Source organism: Phoenix dactylifera, chromosome 11 (genome assembly GCF_009389715.1).
Source record: "Phoenix dactylifera cultivar Barhee BC4 chromosome 11, palm_55x_up_171113_PBpolish2nd_filt_p, whole genome shotgun sequence".
Taxonomy (NCBI): domain Eukaryota; kingdom Viridiplantae; phylum Streptophyta; class Magnoliopsida; order Arecales; family Arecaceae; genus Phoenix; species Phoenix dactylifera.
The window spans coordinates 8889818-8909848 of NC_052402.1; the positions used below are offsets into that span (position 1 = coordinate 8889818).

The 20031-nt window shown below is 39.1% G+C and overlaps 3 protein-coding genes across 4 annotated transcripts; 2 read left to right on the plus strand and 1 right to left on the minus strand.

The window, feature by feature from the left end:
- Positions 1-1098: 1098 nt before the first annotated feature.
- On the plus strand, positions 1099-7586 carry LOC120112371 (uncharacterized protein At4g14342). The gene is made up of 4 exons (XM_039131497.1): positions 1099-1245; positions 5143-5228; positions 5329-5452; positions 7210-7586. The coding sequence occupies exons 1-4, from the start codon at positions 1240-1242 to the stop codon at positions 7255-7257; spliced, it is 264 nt and encodes an 87-aa protein (XP_038987425.1). The 5' UTR covers positions 1099-1239; the 3' UTR covers positions 7258-7586.
- A 104-nt stretch (positions 7587-7690) lies between these two features.
- Positions 7691-15008, plus strand: LOC103703269. 2 transcript variants are annotated; one of them, XM_039131496.1, is made up of 4 exons: positions 7691-7778; positions 9471-9694; positions 9797-9863; positions 11025-11248. In XM_039131496.1, exons 2-4 carry the CDS (start codon positions 9486-9488, stop codon positions 11073-11075), a joined length of 327 nt encoding a protein of 108 aa, XP_038987424.1. In that variant the 5' UTR covers positions 7691-7778; positions 9471-9485; the 3' UTR covers positions 11076-11248. The 2 variants fall into 2 exon arrangements, 1 of the variants encoding a protein (XP_038987424.1); XR_003384915.2 differs by lacking the exons at positions 7691-7778; positions 11025-11248 and adding an exon at positions 14890-15008 and having other exon boundaries at positions 8145-9863.
- Positions 13577-19965, minus strand: LOC103703268 (putative lipoxygenase 5). The gene is made up of 9 exons (XM_008786051.4): positions 19499-19965; positions 18882-19162; positions 18365-18602; positions 17150-17473; positions 15974-16059; positions 15742-15849; positions 15279-15583; positions 14871-15137; positions 13577-14533 (listed from the first exon to the last, which is right to left on the minus strand). Exons 1-9 carry the CDS (start codon positions 19869-19871, stop codon positions 13777-13779), a joined length of 2739 nt encoding a protein of 912 aa, XP_008784273.2. The 5' UTR covers positions 19872-19965; the 3' UTR covers positions 13577-13776.
- Between the last annotated feature and the right edge of the window lie 66 nt (positions 19966-20031).

The window sequence follows — 20031 nt, forward strand, 5'->3', positions numbered from 1 at the left end:
TAAGTTCTTATGCTGCTTTTCACCGCATAGATATGTTATGCGCTTGGTTCGTCTTTATAGTAGGGTGTCCCGATAATAGTTCTGTGCGGTTTTCATCCGCATAGACATATTATGCGCTCGGGTGCGTAAGCATGCATATCCGCATATACGTTATTATGCAGATTATTACCGCATAGCTATTTTATGCTCGAGCTTCTCTTCTTAATTGAGTGTCCGCATAATATTGCTGTGCGGTTGGTATCCGCATATAACGATTATGAGGTACGATAGTTTGCATTCCTTTTCGCATATATTGTTCTATGCGGATTTATCTGGATAGATATTTTATGCTCCCAGTACTTTCGCGCATGGTAGTCCGCATAGTTTACTGTGCGAGTTTTGTCCGCACAGAAATGTTATGAGCCGCGGACATGCAATCGCACGTCGGCGTCTATCTCTGCATAGACGTTATATGCGTATTATGTCCGCATAATAGCCTGCGCTGGAGTGTACGCACGAAGGTCCGCATTGGGAGATTCAGTGCGGATATTCGGATAGTAAATTCTAGTTCGAGGAAGGTAACCGGTCGCTCGCCTAACCCTCTCGCGCCGCCCACGGGCCCCACCTTCCCCGCCGGGCGTCGTCGGCCCCAATCCCTTGCTCCCATCCTCCTCAAGAAAAATGATCGTGACCCCCCTCTCGATCCCGTCGATGGAAACCCTCGTTCCAAGCGGGGGCGTAGTTCGATCCAAACCCGAAGAAGGAGAAGAAGGGGCCCGGAGATGAGCGATAACACTGGGATCCACAGAAGTCGCCGGCGAGGGCTTCGCCCAAGAGGCCAAGAACAGCTACTTCCGCCTGCCGGCGCCAGATCTAGAAGCGTTCTTCGCCGGTTCGCCCTCGCAAGTCGCGCCCCGGCCCCGAAGAGAGATGTCCTGCGGCTCCTGCCGAGAGAGGAGAGTCTCTCTCAGAAATGAAAAGCCTCTCTCTCAGCTCTCTGGCTCCCCTTCTTTCTCTGGAGAGAGGAGAACTCCGAGAAGCCGAGAAGGAGGGGGAAGAGGAGAACAGCCAGAACAACTGAAATGCCTTTCTTGGGCCGGGGGCCTTAGGCGGTCCATAATGGCTCAGATCCGGGTCCAACTTGGAGACCGCATAGAAATTTCTCTCCCGCCGCCTCGTGCCCCCAATATCTAAAGCGTCGGGCAAGCTGACTGAGAGCGATCCCCTTCCAAGCTCGAGAGCGAATTTCCAGCGAGAACCATGCAGGTACTCCGATTTCTCCTCTGAATTAATCTGTGGTGTTTTGGATTAATGCCTTTTGATCCAAAACCCTAGGAATGTTCCCTCCTTTGCTAGTTTTTGTGGGTCGATTAGTTTCTTTTTTGCTTAACTTTGAACCCTAAGTCCTCACTGGAGTTGAAAGCGAAGGAAAAATATGAAGAAAATTTATAGGCTTGAATTGAATAGTCTAAATCAGGCTGCGTGCCCCTCTAGAGCTTTTGTTTTTATAAATTTAGAAACCCTAGTTCGTAGTTTGGTACTTAAAGCATAGAAAAGGCCTTCTTTTGATAAATATCAACATTGTTAGATGACTAAAACTAGGTATTGAAATAAATTTTAGGATTTAATTCGTTATTATTTATGCTTAGCTTAGTTTCTTTCAGTATTATCGTCTCCTAGTTGTTGCATCCTTTTGATACATGGTTGGTTCTTTGTCTGCTATTCTGGATTATTTGGCTACTCTGCTTCTAGCTGAACTTGTTGATGGATCATATATGCTTTGGCATTAGTCATATTTAATACATGTGAAATATGGCTATAAATTTGCAAGGCTATTTAGGGTGGGAGTATATCTGATTCTTGGTATTGTTGCGAACAGTGCGAAGTTATTTGACTTTTTCTTAAGATATGATTAGTTAGCTTACATGGAAAATTGACAATCAGCCAACTGTTTATTTCAGTATGTGAAATAAGTAGAATCACTTGAAACTCTAAAGAAAATTCACTCCTTCAGTATAGATTGGATGTATACCACTTGTGAAATATTTATTTTTGTCATTTTTTAGTTTTTCAAACAAACAAAGCTGCACTTCTTTTTCTATTTTTAACAATTAAAGACACTCTGATTGATAATATATCTTTGCTGAATTTGGAGCTTCAATCTAGCTGTCATATGCATTGCAAATTGTTCTTCATGACGCTGGTAGATGGAGTGAAAATATGTTCTGTTATTTTTTGGTAGTTAAGAGCACTCTATTTTGGGGTGTACCGAGACAAGTCAGGGAAAAAAAGTAAAGAAAGATTAGTGTAAGGGGAAGTTTAGAATAATTATTCGAACATGAGCCTAATAGAGTGAAAGGAACTTATATTTTTTATGGAGGAGGGAATAAAATGAATTAATTTGAGAAATTAGGGTAGGTAAAACAAACTGTTATAGGAAGAAAATAAGCAATGAAGAAGCAAAAAAAACAAATTATGCCTTCGCTTTCTCTCTATAAATTCTTTTTCAAAGGGAAGGTTATACATCTGAACTAATTTAGATCCATCAGAAGGCAAAATTTCAATAAATTCTTACCTCTGCTTTTCTTTTTTGTTGGTAACTGGGCAAATCCTATAGAAATTGACCAAGTGGAAATTGCAGCTGTGAAAAGCATTGACGTGGAGAAAATTTTCACAGTTTTCTGTGGCAAATTTGGTGAATGTATACAATATACATCTATATGATGACTTTGATTTTATCTTGCTTTCTGGATGTAATTATGTGTAGGCCAAATAAATATCTCCCAAAGCATTGGATTAGTCACAGATAATTGGCAAATGTCATGGTTTGCAGGTCGCAACTTGATCTGTATAGAATTTCACTGAGAAATAAGATGGATGAAACTAACACATATATGAGTGCTTTGTAGATTTATCTTAGGGGGGGAACCTAAAGAAACATACTATTTTACCTTTGTTAGATGAGGCACTAGGATTGAGTTTTGGATTGAAATCAGTTTATTTCCTATTTCTTCCACCTAATGAGTGGATTTTCTGAATACCTCTAGCTAGTCTACGTATCCAAGAGACATATTATAATGATATTCTGTTTTGTTCTTCCACAATTGGATTCCAATTCTTGATCATTTTGCTTGTCTTCCATGGAGGACTGGTGGATGATTTTTGTTTGGGCTATGTGATTTTTTCCAAAAAAAATTAAAAGTGAGGATTCTATAGATGAATCAACTGAAATTGAGATAGTGAAATAATAAGTTTATTTGAATACTAGGAAAAGGAAACAGGTAATCCTCGTGGCTTCTTGATTAATTTCTGAGAAGTAGAAACAATAGGTAACTCAATAAAGGATAAACAACTGAATATAATTCTTTCAACAGAGAGTGCTAGAACTGAGGTATAAGAAGAGATCGAGAAAAAGGCAAAGGTGCAGGGTTAGAAGGCTCGTAAATGAGATTGAGTGCAAAATTCACCATAAAACTAGTTAAGACAAGTGACAAATCAACACTCAATAGGCGATTTTCTTTTAGGTAGATGAAAAATTGGTAGATAACAATGTGATCAGTTTTACAACCTATATTAAATCAGTATCAGTTCAAATTTTCTATGGTTTGGGATGGAAGAGGCTCAAGTGTCATCATGGATGGCTAGGAAGGAGGAGGCTTAACCTTGAAGTTTAAGAGATTAAAAACTTATAGGAGAAAAAGAAGTTTACATTGAAAGCTTGGAGAAAGTATCATCCTATAATTCCAAACTACCACTCTGCCCCTGCTCTTATACAGTCTTCAGCACTTGATGATAATGGTTGAACCTCCTTCATCCTTATTAATCCATGATATTTATAAACAATTTGGATCAAAATGAAGCCACCTACCAGCTAGAAATTAATAAGTGCTCTCACAGGAACTAATCACTGGGAAAATTCACTCTTTTTTTTTTGTGACCTTTACTTTTTTTATACCTTATATCCCTTGACACCAGAATTAGGGGATCAAATGCCGAGTCGGAGGTAAGGAGATAGCACAAGTGGAATCAGGTAAATGCTCTTCTCCCACAAGGAATCCACCAAGAGGATAGGAGCATAAGATAAAAAAGGAGAACTCCAACTCCACTGCCAAATGCTGAATTTTCATTCAACTTGTCAAATTTATCACTATATATCTTATTCCATACAAAGTGCCCCTATATATAGGCATAGACATGAGACGTGTCCCTATCTCTATGCAGACAAAATAAAACAATCAATTCACCCTTGACTATAAGGGATGAAAGTGCAAAATATGAAAAAAGACATCATGAAGTACTAAGAGATGACACATAATACTAGAAGTTCACACGAAAAACTAAAAGACGTTAATCAAACAATTAATTACTTATAATTAATGATAGGACTCATAATTAATGATGGCTTAAATAATTTGGAGAAATTCAAATGCCAGCTCATGGGACATTTTTTGTGTCATCCCTTTTTCTAATGGCTTACCCAAGAAAAAACAGGAAAAAAAATAAAACCCTCTTAATGATATTAAAACTCATAAGTATGTTTATTATGATTTCTTTTTACCAATATACCATTTTCTGAGTGCTGGGACATAGACCGGAAGGTTATGATGTATGACCTTAGTGTTTCCCTGTTACGATCATGCACATCAACTTTTATGTATCTTTATCTACATGTATCACTTCATAAAGGACCTTCTTATAAGTATCTATATTGCATTGGAGACATCCAGTTTTCTTTATTCAGCTGTTGATTGGTCTTTCTTTTTCTTTTTTCCATTGATAAAGTAGGATGAAAGCATCTGCCCAGTGTTTAAGTTGCTTTTCTACAGTCCTTGTTCCATAAGAGTCTGCTTAGGTTCCCACCAAGTCTTCGAGTGCACCAAAGCAGCTGCTTTAGGGAGCTCGTTGTAAGCCTGTTATCATATTAATTCTTAACCCATGTCTGGAGGTAGATCACTTTGTGAGTGTAGTATTTCTCCTTCGACATATCGGGCTACTCTAGTTTTGTCATCACAGGGTTGATGGTTATCTTTATGCATTGATTTCAGATGTTTTTATTCACACTTTAGTACTTGTGCATAATCATGCTCTACCATGAAGTCAGAATTTAAAACTAAATTTTTTGCTTACAATATGTCTGAACTGATTTTTTTGTGTTGTTCTCAGGCCAGCGACAGGTTTAACATTAATTCTCAGCTTGAGCATCTTCAGGCTAAGTATGTTGGTACAGGGCATGCTGACTTGAATAGATTGTGAGTTTCCAAATATTGATAAATCATCCCTTCTTACCTACTTTCGTAAATTTGATTAATTTATAGATCTAAATTTGTTTGTCCCACTTTTTCAAAACAGTGAATGGGCAGTAAACATCCAACGTGATAGTTATGCATCATATATTGGCCACTACCCCCTCTTGGCATATTTCGCCATTGCTGAAAATGAATCCATTGGAAGAGAACGCTACAATTTTATGCAGGTATGGCATTCTTAGATATTATTGCTATATAATTCTATATATTATATAGACCTCATATGTGTTTGTCTTCCATCAGACCACCAAAATAATAAAGTTTAATATGTGGGTTTGCAGAAGTGTGAAAGTAGTACATATAACTTAATGATGTGCTGATTCACATATGAAAAATTTAGAATTTAAGTTGCTTCTCCTTTTGTTTGTTCACTATTTGAGATAAATACCTATCAGACATACATGTTCCTTTCCTTTATAACAAGGCCCTAAAGTTCACAATGTATTTGCTAAGTGTATTATTTCAATGGAAAAGCTTGAGCAGGATTACTGTTGCAAAGCACCCTTTCTTAAGATGCTTTACAAAAGTTGGTATTATAGTGACACAATATATGAGGAAACCTTTATAATGATGTCTCAAGTGATCATTGATATTTCACTGAGATTCTTAAATGTTTAAAGGAATAAATGCAATTTATATATATATATATATATATATATATATATATATATATATATAGCAATATTTATTAGATCATTCTAGAACCTACTATATTTAATCCTATTTTAAAGATAGGATTTTGTCAATCATTATGAACAGAAATTTGGTGAAGTAAGATATTCCGTGTAAATAGTTGGCCATCTATAAGAATCTTGCCTATGAAAAATTCCACATGTGCTTTATATAAATGCCAAGGCTTGAATAAACTTTAAATTTAGCATTCGGTTTCACTTAAATAACTGGAGTTTGTTTATATTTTTTCAAATGAGTCTGCAGGAGTCAAGCCATGCACTTTAGTCCTGAAAGGATGTTCTTCAGGATTAAGATTTTCATGAGGATACATATGATTGCAACAACAAGAACATGCTTGATAAGGGTTATTCCTACCAATGTGGTACATGAGAGTAAAGCTTGGCTGTCACTGAGCTGAGCTTGGAGATGGCCCATGATGGCTTTGTCAAAATTTATCAACTTACGTAATAATACTTGGTTTTTCTCTTCTAAGTACAACTCTCCAAGAAATCATTTTCTGAAGCTTTTCTCAAAAAGATGAGTACTGATTTTAAAGTTTTAGTTGATGCTTTTATGCCTGAGGAAGACGGATAATAATAATTTCCAAGTGAAACGGTCTTCTGAAAGTGGGGTAAAAGAATGTCCAGGCTAGGTTGGTGATTTTGGTGATCTTTTAGCCTAGAGACATGCTATGAGGGTGACTTAAAGTACCCCTTGTAGAATATGTTGATGTAAGGTGAGGGAATCACTTTGGTCTCAACTCAAATTATGGTAAGCCATTAACTTCATTTAAGAATCTGAATGAAGTGATACACATCATGTAATATAACATACCTCAATTATATGATATGTATTTTTATGCAATTTAATATATTAATTTTCCCAACTACCAATTCTATGAGTTGATTCTTGTGAATTAAAGGAGTCTTTCTTAGTTTCTAATCCATATGGCACTGTTATTCCTTTGATATTGCTTGTGCTGGTGCTCCTTGAATTGCATCGGTTGTGATGGGTGCCATGTATATGACTTTAATATATAGGATGAAATGATGCACTTTTGTTAGGGAACCTAGGTGAATCTTGCTATGTAAAGTTTTATTAAGATATGCTATTCCTTTTGATGAAAAAGAACTAAAGATGACTTGAACCATTCTGGAAGAATGCAAATATCCCCAAATTTTGTGCGCAAATAGTTCCTTTTGTTTTGCTAATTTGAATTGCATGGTAGTTTACTTCTTGATCTTTCTTACAGAAAATGCTGTTGCCTTGTGGACTTCCTCCCGAGAGAGAAGAGGATTGAAGTATTTTCGAAGCAAGCACTGCAGCAAATACTCTTCCATCGTATATTAGCTTTGTTTGAAAGAGGAGGAGAAAGCATTATTATTGCATCTATATCGAGCATGATGACAATGTCTTTTTAGTGGACTCTTGGGTTTACATGAGGGATGTGGACTTAAGATAGTCTGTACTCGTTTAGGTGGCACTTTGTTTTGCTTCTGTTAGGATTTCTGGTGAACCTGTTTCAGTGAGATAGTTAAGTTTGCTTGGTTTTAAATGCTATAAACGTTAGGTCTTGATTGTGTACGCAGCATGGTGTTTTTATTTAAGCAGGTAAGCCATTGAGAACAATTTTTAACAGTTTTTTGTGTGATGGTTGAGGAAGAACTCTGTGCTCTGCTCGGCTCCTTGAAAATATTGTCAAGCAATACTTGCTGGACGTAGGTACTATGCATTGCTCCACGCTGATCAGCTTTTGAGAAGTCTTTTCACCTGAAGTTTTATCAGATTATCTTGCAACCAAAGCTCTAAGAGTTCACCCAGGTCATCCCCACCGAAAAACGTCTAATCTGATTTTTGTTGTAGTTTATTTTATTTTTTATTTGGGCGGTGCCTGCTGTGCTAATAAATCTGGCAGCTTATTCAACTTAAAATCTCTCCAGAATTTATTACTCAGCATTCAATGAGGGGTGGCAGGTCAGACCAATTGGATAAAAAAAAGACAAAAACTTGTCAATCCGAACTCTACCTATATATTAAATGGGTCTAGAATCTAAATATTGATATGACTATTTTATTAAATAGATAATCTAATCTACCAGTTGGATTAAGTTAAATGGGTTAGTATTGCCATCCCCAATTCAGCCGGCACTTGATGCTGGCAGGTTGTCAATGGTTAAAAAGGCTGTATCTGCCACGTTCCTTGACAAAAGGAAAATATTCAACATCTCTCTCTCTCTCTCGGTGCATGTATTTGCGCTCTCAGTGAGTGCATGCATGTATGGCCTGCATCTCTTCTTATTGTTTCTCAACGGACAACGCAGTGTAAAATGACTAATATTGTAGGTGATGAATCTTCCTGATTGCCTTAAGTTTTGTTGGTTATTTGCATATCTTCTTCCCTGGTGTTTTTTTGAATGAAAACTTATTCATGTAGGACTCAAAATTAATGAACAAGATCTAACATGCAAAGTGTAGCTACAAAATGTAGAGATTCTGCTCTTGTTGCAATTGGATGTAGCACATTTGTTCTTTTATTTACTCACAGCGCTATTTGAATTCCCCTTCATTGTGGCTATAACTTACCATTAGAATATGCTAATATCTGGGAGCCATTATGCAATTATTATTGTTATTGTTATTGTTTTATGTCATTTTATTTTCCACCTTCCTGCAATAGATGTTGCTATCTCCAGTGCATCAGCGATTTTTAAAGCTTGCATCTGTCACTCTCACTAAAGTCTTTATTCATCTACTACATTTTAAGTGTGAAGATTCAAGTTAATTCACATGTGGTCTCAGTAATAGCATTATCCCATCGCAACAGACCCCACTGAAACCATTGTTGACCATTATAATGGTTATAATGGCCATTATTCGCCTTGAAAAAGTATTATTTTAAATTTTTATTATTAAAATAGTCTCTGTTATAAGGTTCTAAATGGCAATGTCAGCAAAGTAATGGTGTTATTTTTCATATTTTTTCAGATGGTACAATCTATTTTTGGAGGGAAATTTGATGCAAAAAATTTAAATTTTGAAAAAGTTGATTTTTATTTACAGAAAAGTACAAGTGAAAAATAATGGCCTTGCATTATAATGGATTGTTATAACACTATATAATGCATTATAACAGCCATTATCTCTCCCTGCTATTATGTGTATATAAACACAATGGAACTTCATGGATGTGCCATGCTTAGAACTTGGGAGTTTCAATATATAGTAGAACAGGTAACATAGTGGAGGGGGTTCGAAGCAATTATAAGCAGCCATTTTTTCTAAACCTTTGTAACAATTAAGCTTTTCCATGAATTATTTACAGTTTTTATTGCTTTTTTAATTTATTAAGATTTTAGATAGCGAAGAACTTAGGATTCTTTGTCGCACATTTAATGAGGAAAAAGAGAACTTGTCTTCTATTGATGATTAGTAGATGTTAATGAACGTTCAAAAGTCCATTCTTTCACACCGCATGGAATATAATGTTTTTCCTTCTTTTTTTTTTTATTTCAGAATTCCAGTCTGATTATGCACAAAAGGAAAAGGGAAAACCTCATTACTATTTTCTACATGAATAGGGCCATTGCACCTGGTGTGTTAGATTCTGATTTATTTGGACTTCAGACCCTGCCTGCGACATGTTATGCATATGACTCGTACATGGGACTCAACTATGTCAATGATTCCCAAAGTTGGCGATACTATTTGGGGTGGTCTAGATTAGTCACCAGAAGAGGGTATGACTGCAACATTAAGAGGCAGAAGAATCATGATTCTCATGTTTATCGTGGTGCTAATGCAGAGGCTTGTTGTCAATTGCATGGTGTCAACTATGGCAGGATCATGCGTTTTGGAAAGGATGCAGCAGAGACACCTTCAGCCAAGATTGAGCGGATAGATTTCCAGGTATTTTGCTAATTTTTTTATTTACTTTCACATCTTCCAGAGAAGTATCTTTACCATTAAAATGGATGGATTAGTTCATTCATTCTTTGCTGCCATATCTTCTGGTTGCATCTGAACCGGTTACTTCTCTCTCTCTCTCTCTGTCTCTCTCTCTCTCTCTCTCTCTCCCCCCCCCCTCAGTATGATTGCCATGGAGTTTATTGCTTTTAAATAGCTTAGATGGTCTATACTGCTGATATAGGTTAAGCTAACCGTTACCAACAAGCCTTATCCATTTATATGTGGTTGGCAATATTTATAGGTCAACTCCCAGGTGTAATATTATACAACCTTTTAAATCAAATTTTAATGAATGGGGACAGTAGTGGGTTCCCATGAAGTTTGTTGGTGTAAATAATCACATTTTGAAAATGCCACATTTTCGAAGACTAGTCCAGCTGCAGGCTGTACCCAGTAGTAAGACAATCAAACTCATGTAAATGGCCTATATGTACAAGATAGTGGTTTCTGTGGAAGTAAATTTTAATCATTATGTGATACAAAAATATTAATGTCCACACAATCAAGTAACAGAGAACATACTCTGATTAGACTGGAATTGCGGAAAAGAAAGAAGATGAGAGAAGAGGATACAATGTAGTTGCTCAGTTCAAGAAATAAGGGTTTTACAGGGTTAAGACTGTCGAATTTAAATGTGGTGTGCATGTGCTTGTGCATGCCTTCTCACTTGTGCCCAATAATGTGGAAGGAGTCTTGTTCAATAAAAAGGGCTACTATGTCTTGTAAAAATAGCATCTGTCTTATTTTTGTTTGTTTGAGAAATTGTGATGTGTCCATCAATCTGAATTCAACCCTTTACCTACTTATTTCAGAACTGGATTTATTCTCTGATTCAAGATTCTTTTCATATAAAATCTGGCTTGAAGCTATTTTCCTACCAAAATCTAACCAGCGTAATCAAACTCTAGTTTCAAAGATTTGATCCAAAAGCAGATCCATAGGAACTTGGCCAACAAAAATTGTGTCCATGCTACTCCCTGAGACGACAAACTTTAAACGGCACAGCATACTTAAACAGCATGAAGAATTCTGCAGCAACATGTGCGAATAATATATTTTTACATAGCCAGGATTGCAAAAATGATTCATTATTGTGTGCAGATGGAGCAAAGGATTGACAGGAAAATGTTGGTATTGGTGAAGCTAGAATAGTAGAAGTTACAAAAGACAGTGCAAGCTGCAACCAATGTCTGATAAAAGTAACATGAGAAGGGAAAAATTGCATACCTATGATAGGGTCTTCTAATTAACTTCTATACTTGCATAAAATTTGCAAGTGCAAGTCTGGATAGCACTGGCTTTCAATGAAAACATTTTTCTTTCAATGGCTTTCTGACATTTGTTAGATCAAGGAAAATTGCAGTATTACTTTGAATGCAGAAAATCTTATGGAACTATCCATTATCATTTAGCTTTAATGATTAATATGGGCAAATGGCAACAAAGTAACAGACTACTAGAAGAATATCATATAAAATGATACGACTAATTTTAGTCTTTGGACATTAGCTGTGATGAAAGATCAAAGACAGCTCGTGTGTTGGGTCTCTCGACTTAAATTTCATGGATAACAAACACCTGTTCAATATCAAACTAAGTCGATAAGAAATAGAGGGACCAAAAAGAGACCTGTTTCAGATATAGGGAAGTGAAACATGCACCTACTGGTTATCTTATGCACAGAGGTAGCAACTGCCATGGATTTTAAGGATTGTAATGTTAAGAAACAGGAGGCGGAGCAATGGTGATGGGGATGCTGCCTTATGCCAGCGGAGATTTATTGTGCCATGAAGCAACTTAAAGTTGCCTCTGCAATCAGGGGCGGAGCCAGGATTTTTTTGGAGGGGGAGTAAAGTATTAAGACTTAAGAGGATTATTAGACTATTGTCTTTGATGCAATAGCACATCAAATGATTTTTAAACTAGCTTATCTATTAACATAATTTTAAAACTTATGAAATCAATAAAACATAAAAATATATAAGATCTAATTTACTTTTTGTTTTGAGAAAATATAAATCCAATTTATCAATATACAAGTGGTAATAAAATAATATCCATTTATATATAAAATTGAAATCTTATCTTTTATTAGCTTGGGCAGGTCTTTCTTCTAACAATTTAAGCTTTTGGGCTGTAAGTCCGTGATAAGTGGGATTTAAGTTAGGTCCATTATGTGTCACCATCTTTACTAGTCATGTGGGCATTCTGCTAGAGAACACTAGGGTTGTGGCGGACTCGGTAGAGTCGAATAAGACTTGGGTCCTAGACTCATGGACGGGTACCTCTTTCTCATGTCGAATAGGATCGGAGAGTCATGAGATTAGGTGGGAGAGATTGTCGTAGTTCCATTTTCGTTATTAGCCTAAGCCGGTCCTTCTCATAATAGCTTAAACATTTGAGCTATGAATCCATGACAAACAGGGTGCGTGTGGGCATGTGCATGTGTATGTGTGTGATGTTGTACTTTGAAAGTTCACACCACAACTAGCTAGCCAATCAATGCCTTGACTTTCTTCTTGATAAACATGTGCTGCCATCAAATGATGAAGAGTCTAATGTGGAGCCTTTGGCTTGAGTCCAACTATCTGTCAAGAATAAATACAGAAACACTGAAGGGAAAAGAACAACGCAATCCAATATACGACGGCTGTTTTACCCTCTTCACACTGTACATTCATATAGCCTCCAGTCCTAGCAAAGCTAATTTATTTTGGAGCACCCAAGTAACACAAAGAAAAGATCTTTATTTTATTCTCCATTCATACATTTATGCATTTGGTAATAAATGAAAAATCCTCTCTCTCCATCAGCCAAAAAGTGACTAAAAGACATATAGTTGCAATCTTGCATGAACTAAAAGGAGTTTGGTTAAATTTTACTAAATAGACTCATTCATAGACTTAATTGCTTCTATTGCTGCTCAAAATTCAATCCGACGGATGGATGAGCTGACGAGTGATGTTGCTATGCTTGGTTATTGTATGATGTTGGAGCTGATTTGCACCTACAGAAAATGATCAAGAGGCCATCTGAACATGTATGGCTAGAGACCCTTCGATATTAAAGTCAGGTAGAGTTTTGAGAAAAAATAAGAAAAATGAAAGAGATATTGAAGTATGAGTGTAGCATTTATATTTTTTTCATTCCTTGAGGATTTCCGTGTCTGATATTTATAGAAGAGAGGATGTGGATCTGTTCTATTAGAATCACGTAATTCGTGAATGAGTAGTTGAGCTCTTTTATTATCTGTTGATCGGGGCGGTTAAGATATTTCTTTTCAGATGTGCCAAGATAAGACATTTTTTTTTATCTATTGATGTAATATATTATAATATTTCTTTTCAGACACGTTGAGCTTGTACCTAGCCATAACCTATTTCGCTAATTGTTTGGAGATGTGATCGATCGTTGATTTTGTGGGATATGTGTCGTTGTTCGGTGGGCTAAATTGTTCGTCGAGATTTTAAAGATGGCTAATTCGAGCCGGAACGGCTCTCCTTCCAACACAGCTTGTTTTTTATCTTAATTGCTCTCCTTTCCACCCATCATAAAATGAATTATGCATCAAATGAATTTTATGATCAATCACAGATTAATTTAGTCTTCTCCTTAAGAATAAGACAAGGCGAACAATGCTTGCCTGCACCTAGTTACATTGTCATCAATACTATCCATATGCTTTATCTTTTATTATATAAACAGCTTATCACATATTTGCTTACAATATACTACACTACCCATAAATGGCCCCCAAAACCCTCCCTCTTTCTCATTAAAAAAAAAGACAAAAAAGAAAAATCAAAGCTATTTTATGAATTAAAAAAGAAAACCAATAAAAAAGAGAGGCCTCTCAAATGGAGGCGCTGTTGGGCACTCCCCTGCAGGTGATCCCGGGCGGCGAACTCGGCGCCATCAATTCATACGGCAAAACCCCGGCGCCGCAGCGATTCCTCCTCGCAGGGTCGGCATTCCGCCGCGCGATCTTTTCGTCGGCGCGCCTCACCTCCTCGGCGAAGTAGTGCCACGCGTCCACCATCGCGTCGTCCCCCGTCCACGTGTACGAATCCCGGCGCTCCCCGAGGTACTCCTCGTCCGAAGAGTGCGTGGAGAGCGTGTCGATGACGGCCATGAACGTGGTGGCCTGCGTCAAACTCGGCAGCGCCGAGAGGAAGAATCGGTGGGGGTCGGCGAGGAGGCTCTCGTACTCCGGGTCGCCCTCGGCGGGGACGAGCCGGCGCATCAGCGGGGGGCGGCTCGGGACGTAGCCGCCGAGCGGGTACTGGCCGAAGTTGAGCGCGGCGTGCTGAGCCGACGCGAGCCAGAGGAGGGTCGTGAGGATGGAGGCGAGATCGGCCGGGGAGCCGAGCCAGGGCCACCAGTCGGCGCTGCTCTTGTCGGCGTGGCCCACGTCGACGGCTTCGGCGTACCAGGCTTGGAGCTCGGAGTCGGCTTGGACCGCGTGCGGGGTTGGGTAGTAGGCCTGGACGTAGGTCCGGACCCACGACTCGAGGGCGGACCACAGGAGGAGGCCGTCGTTGGCGTAGGGGTAGTCCTCTATCACAAGCTTCAGCCCATGGGGTTGGCTAGGGTCCTCTATGGCCATGCCTCTGTTGTCACACAAAATAACATCAAATATATATTAATATTGTCAAATTGGGAGATCATTTGAAGTGAAATATATTAATATCTCTTTTCTTTTTATAGATTCTTGTTGAATAATTGCAAAGCACTATTCTTGTTTAATTTAGTCATAAACTTGGCTAGCCATGTTTGATTTGTTAGTGAAATATTTTCCCTTAGTAATGGAAAACATAATATTACTTCTAGTTTTGTGTTTTTCGATTTTTGATTAAATTGTTCTTGAATGTTGTAAACTTATGTCTGCAACATTGGTGATGGTTGTGTGTAACAAAGTCAAGTTGAAGGTAATCGATCGATACTTGCCTTCTGATGAGATCGGCAGGGAGGCCCTCTCGGTCGAAACGCCAGTGGTCCCGATAGAAAGAGGCACTGATCTCCATGCAACAAGATCTAGGGGTGAAGCCATACTCGATGACTCCGCCGCCATTGATGAGGATCTGGCGAGCGAGAGCATTGATCTCAAGGGTGTACCGCATGTGGGGCTTGAGCAGCTTGAAGATTGGATGCATGGCGCTTAATTGTCGATGTGCGGCTATTATGAAGGGCTCCATGCATGCATGGGTCCTCAACCTGCAGCCAATTTCAACTAAAATGTTATCATGTCGTCGCTTGAATTGCAAATTTGAAGTAGGTGCAATCTATTAGACTTCATTAGGCTACACCCATACCAACTTTCATGATTTACTTGGTATATGAGTGGATGGAACTTACCAATGGTTGACAAGTTGGTGAACACCAGCATCATTGGAGGAGACGTGGGCCTTGGCAAGGTGCCATAGCCAATTGCTAGTGGCATCAGTGGGTGGCGTGAGGACACGTTTGGCCCTTGAACAACCAGGTGTTGCCGGTGGGAGACACAGCTCAATGGCTATTGGCTTTAGAGTCCCAAGTGGAGTGAGAAAGAAGAGAGTTCTTGTACCATAGGCCTTCCTTCCATCTTGTGCATTGATCCGGTCAAGAAATGGGAGGTAAACATCATGGTAATCCAAGATGAAAAGCTTGTTCTCCTCCAATGCCTGTTATATGTATGAGAAGTTTGAACAAAAAATCAGCAAAATATGGGAAAATCTGATAGCATTTAATCTGACAAAGTAGCCTTAATTGTAGGCTCCAATACAAAAGCATTCCAACAGGAGTGTATCAACTTGTTTCTTTCTCAAAAGAATTGAATTACCTGTTGGACTGACATGCCATTGAGATGGCCGATGATGTGTTCTTCTTTGATGGCAGATTCAGGTGGACCATGGATGGCAGGATCGAGCTTGCTAACAGGAGGGAATACCTGAAGGGAACAAAAAAATAAACCCTTGATATTTGCGAATTTCTCACTTCCAAGAACCTGAAAATAACTTAAGCCAATTTTTACTGAAACGAAGAGAACTCATCCTTGGAAATGTTATAATTACCTGAAGCCGCTCGATATTGACGGGGTTAATGCCGGCGAGTGCTTGTCGAGCGAATTCATCATCGCGCAGCCATGCAAACTTGTCCTCTGCAAGAAGGCATCCGAGAAAACCAATGGTCGGTAGATATGCAGCACAAAGATAGAGCTATGATGACCGTATGATTGCAAATGATATGCTGTGGCGATCCCGCGTAGAAATCTGAGGCAACATGGCTTGGTATGAACTGTGAGGACTCATGCGGACATGTTTTAGTACCATATTAGTTATTCGTTGGCTAGATTTTGAGTATTTATATAGGATTAGAGAACCCAAATAATATTTTCCGGCTAGCTATTTTGGGTAAGGTCTTGAAGTGTTACAAATGATATCAGAGCGAATCCAGCCTATAACCTATGTGGACTAGGTAACACTATAGCACGAATCCATTGGGGTTGACCATGAACACTGATCATTATGCTTATGATTAGATTTGAATGGATTTGAACCTTTAAACTTTCAGCATGACGAGGACGTTCGGGCTTAAATTGAAGCGAGGATATGAGGACTCGTGTTCCACATCGATTATTTTTTAGGTAGATTTTGGGTACTTATAGAAGATCAAAGAACTCAAATAAAGAGGATCCATGCTAATAATAAAAATTTCATCCCTCGAATACGCTCTTGCGCCATCATCGGTAGCATCTCGTTCCAATTTTTACCTTGTTGGAGATAGAATTTGAAAAAGTGTTTACTCGAACCAAGCATATACCTTCCATTTGTTGAAATGAAGATGGGTCTTGGTCTCGGGACAATATAAAATGGCATATGGAATGGAACGTAACTTGTACTAGCCATCAGCATCGAGTCGCATTCATCAAAAGGAGGCCAAGATCTATGTGCATAAAAGTGCCACGTTAGGCATGGTGATCGGTAGCGAGCAGGTGCAATCGCCCACAACCAAGATGCTTGATGTCCATGACTTCCAATAATTAAGGGCTTGGAGGATGTAGTTCCACACTCTTTGCTTTTGGCTCGAGGTTTGACACAAATGATGTCAAAGTTAGATGGCACAGGAAATGTGCATTTAATTGAAAGCAATGGATTTCTTCCATCCATGGACTTTGACATGCTCAAACTATCTCAATTGAGTTTTGTCAAACAGTTGTATGATTATAGAAAAGGTGCTTATTAGCTTACTTGTTATGATGTCGGGGGTGTCGTATCGGAGCAGGCCATGGCTTGACTCTTCAATCTTGCTCACAAATGGGATCTTATGGAAAAGCTGGTCTTGCAAGGTCTGCTTCAAGCGAAGGCCTTCTTTGAAGAGGTTGTCGATGTCATGGAAGGCCTTGAAGTCATGGCTCTCCGGGGAGATGGATGCAACAAGAGAAGGCAACAGGTTGTGGAGCATTGCTTTCAGTGCACCTGCCGATAACATCTCTTGCTTCGCCTCCTCGAATGCTTCATCGCGAGGCACATATATTGGCAATGGATCCTCCACCCGGCGCTCCGCATGTATATCTGCAGCACAAATGGTTGATCAATAAGAATGTCATAAGATTCTTGTTAATTCAAGATATCAGGAAGCTTTTGTTTACAGAATTCTTTGTCTTCTGAAAGGTATTGGTGTTCCACAAAGTTGGCTTCATGGAAGTGTATACATGTTTGGGGTCATTTTTGTTGTTAATTTGGTCAGTTAGGGTTGGTAGGGATTAAAGAAGGATTAGACTTGATCATTTCAGACCAGAATCAAGACCCGTTCCTCCTATCCTCTTGCACTTATTCCATGTGGCCAAGTCAAACACTCCATAGGATTGCATGGTTTTACCAGTCAAAAACTTTATACTGAAAAACCAGAAGAATATTGTTTCCATGGAAGCAATTGAGAAAACATACAACTCTGACCGGCATCCAGCTCTTGCCGACGCAAGAGATATGTGCATGGTGACAGTATATTGTTTCAATATGTGTAACCCTTGTCATTATAAATATACCTGTCAATTTATCTGGCTATTAATTTTCCTACTTCTGAAAGCAAATTATCATAATTTGATGCCAATAGGACTTCAGAGTTTGCAGGTTCTTAGTCCTTAGTGCTAGAGAGAGGTTCAGTGTTTGAATGCAAATAGTGAACAACCAAATTGATGGATAAGTATTCTAATACTGAAGAATGTCTTTGTTCCATCTGCCAAATTTTAGTCCAACCCTGGCCTCAAATTTTGCCACTTAGTGCAGAACAAAGTTTAGCTTAGGATCAACTTCAGAAAGCAAACCAACTGGTGAATTCAACCTAACCTATATAAATTTATAAAATATCTCCACATTTTAGTTACTGTCATTTGTTGACACCCATGCCTTTGTCTTAAAAGAATTCACTATCACCATACCAGTCTGATAGAAATGTGCCATTACCTGCACTGGTTGGTGGCCTCCCTGTTCTACATCTCCTTGGATATGGTGTTTTCTCTCCTCCAAGGACCGGCCGCGCATGCTCGATCCCCTTGTCGGGGTTGCCCAAGTCATTGTAAGTAGCATAGTCATAAATTCTATCAGTGAGCTTCCTCTCCCCTGTGCCGCCGCCCCTCAGCTCCTTCAGCTCCATTTCCCTGAGTTCCTTCAGGCCAGGGGGTGTCTCTGAAGGCAAATAGGGCTGCTCCAACCAAACCATTAAGACAAAAAGGCTCATTAATTAAGGCAACTAGTATGGACTACAAGTTCTAGTGGCTTCAAAAATAGCAGTAACCATATAATTTAAAGTATTAAAGCCTATATTTGCATCATTATAACTGCTAGTTGTTATTGTTAATCATCAAATTGTGTATACAATTTGTTTATTGCAACTATAATACTTTAAGTATTATCATGATTAGTGTTAATTATTGTTATGATCATTTTTGAAAAAAATGTATACAGAGGAGGGATGGGAGACCTTGTTGCTGAAGAAGACCCTCTTGTTGGGGTGAATTCTGGTGGGTTGGACCCAAGAGTAGCAGGAGAAGTGGACGGCGCCGCAAGCGAAGCCCTCGACGACGATGCTCTCCAAGAAGAACTCTCTCTGGTGCCGGTTGAGCACCGTGATGGCTCCCGGCATGCCGAAGCTGGAGTCCACCATGAACTCAGCTGTGTACACCACCCTCTCTCCCCTTCCATTCTTCCTCTTAAACCAGTCCCTGAGCACTGCCTGGTTGCTTGTCTTTGGCCTCTGTGTCCCTTTGGTATTGAAGAAGCAATTGGGGATCAGAGGTAAAATTAACAACTCAATCAAAATATTAGAGAAAAGAAGAGTAGAATCTAATGAAGAAAAGTCATGAAACCAATTTATATTGTTTAGAAATATTTAGTTCCAGGTGGGTACGGTAAGCAAGCAGGTCAAAGTATTGCAACCAATGGTCTCCTCCAAGAAGCTCCAGCTCAATGGAAAAAAAAATGCAAAGAAAAACATTTTTTTGCTAAATGAATGAACAAACAAATAACGTTCCAGTAATCAAACCAAAACAGCAAAAAGTTGAAATAAATCTCGAGAAATTGGAAAGGACATGGACTTACGTGGATCGATCTCGGTGCTGACAAGCTCCAAAACAACGTTCCTACCAATCTGATCAGAGAAGGCATCGAGCTGGCTCGCAATCTTCTCTTTGAAATCCTGCTTCTTTTTCTTCCTCACCGTCACTGCCGCCCGGACCTTAAAGGTCGCCGGCTTCTCGGCCGCCACCTTCGTCACTCTTTTCGTGACCACTGCTGCTGTTGGTGTTCTCGCAACTCTCCTCACCCCACAAAGACTCCTTTGTCTCAATAGAAACAAAGCAGAGGGGAAGCAGAGCAAGCTCTGCTCCCCTCGAAGCATTCGAGAGCTCGGAGAAGGAAGGAGGGGTGATTTTTGGATCAAAGAAGTACCCAAAATCTCGATGGAAGCCGCCATTAGCTATATTTTTTCTTTCCAAGATCTCACCTTTGTGGATCAAACAGAGAGCTGGGTGTTCTGCTTCCTTGCTCTGTTGGTTTGGTTCCTTATAATATTTTGGTGGGAAGAGGGGAGCGGAGAGGGCCTCTTTTACGCAAGAGAGGAACTGGGGGTCGTT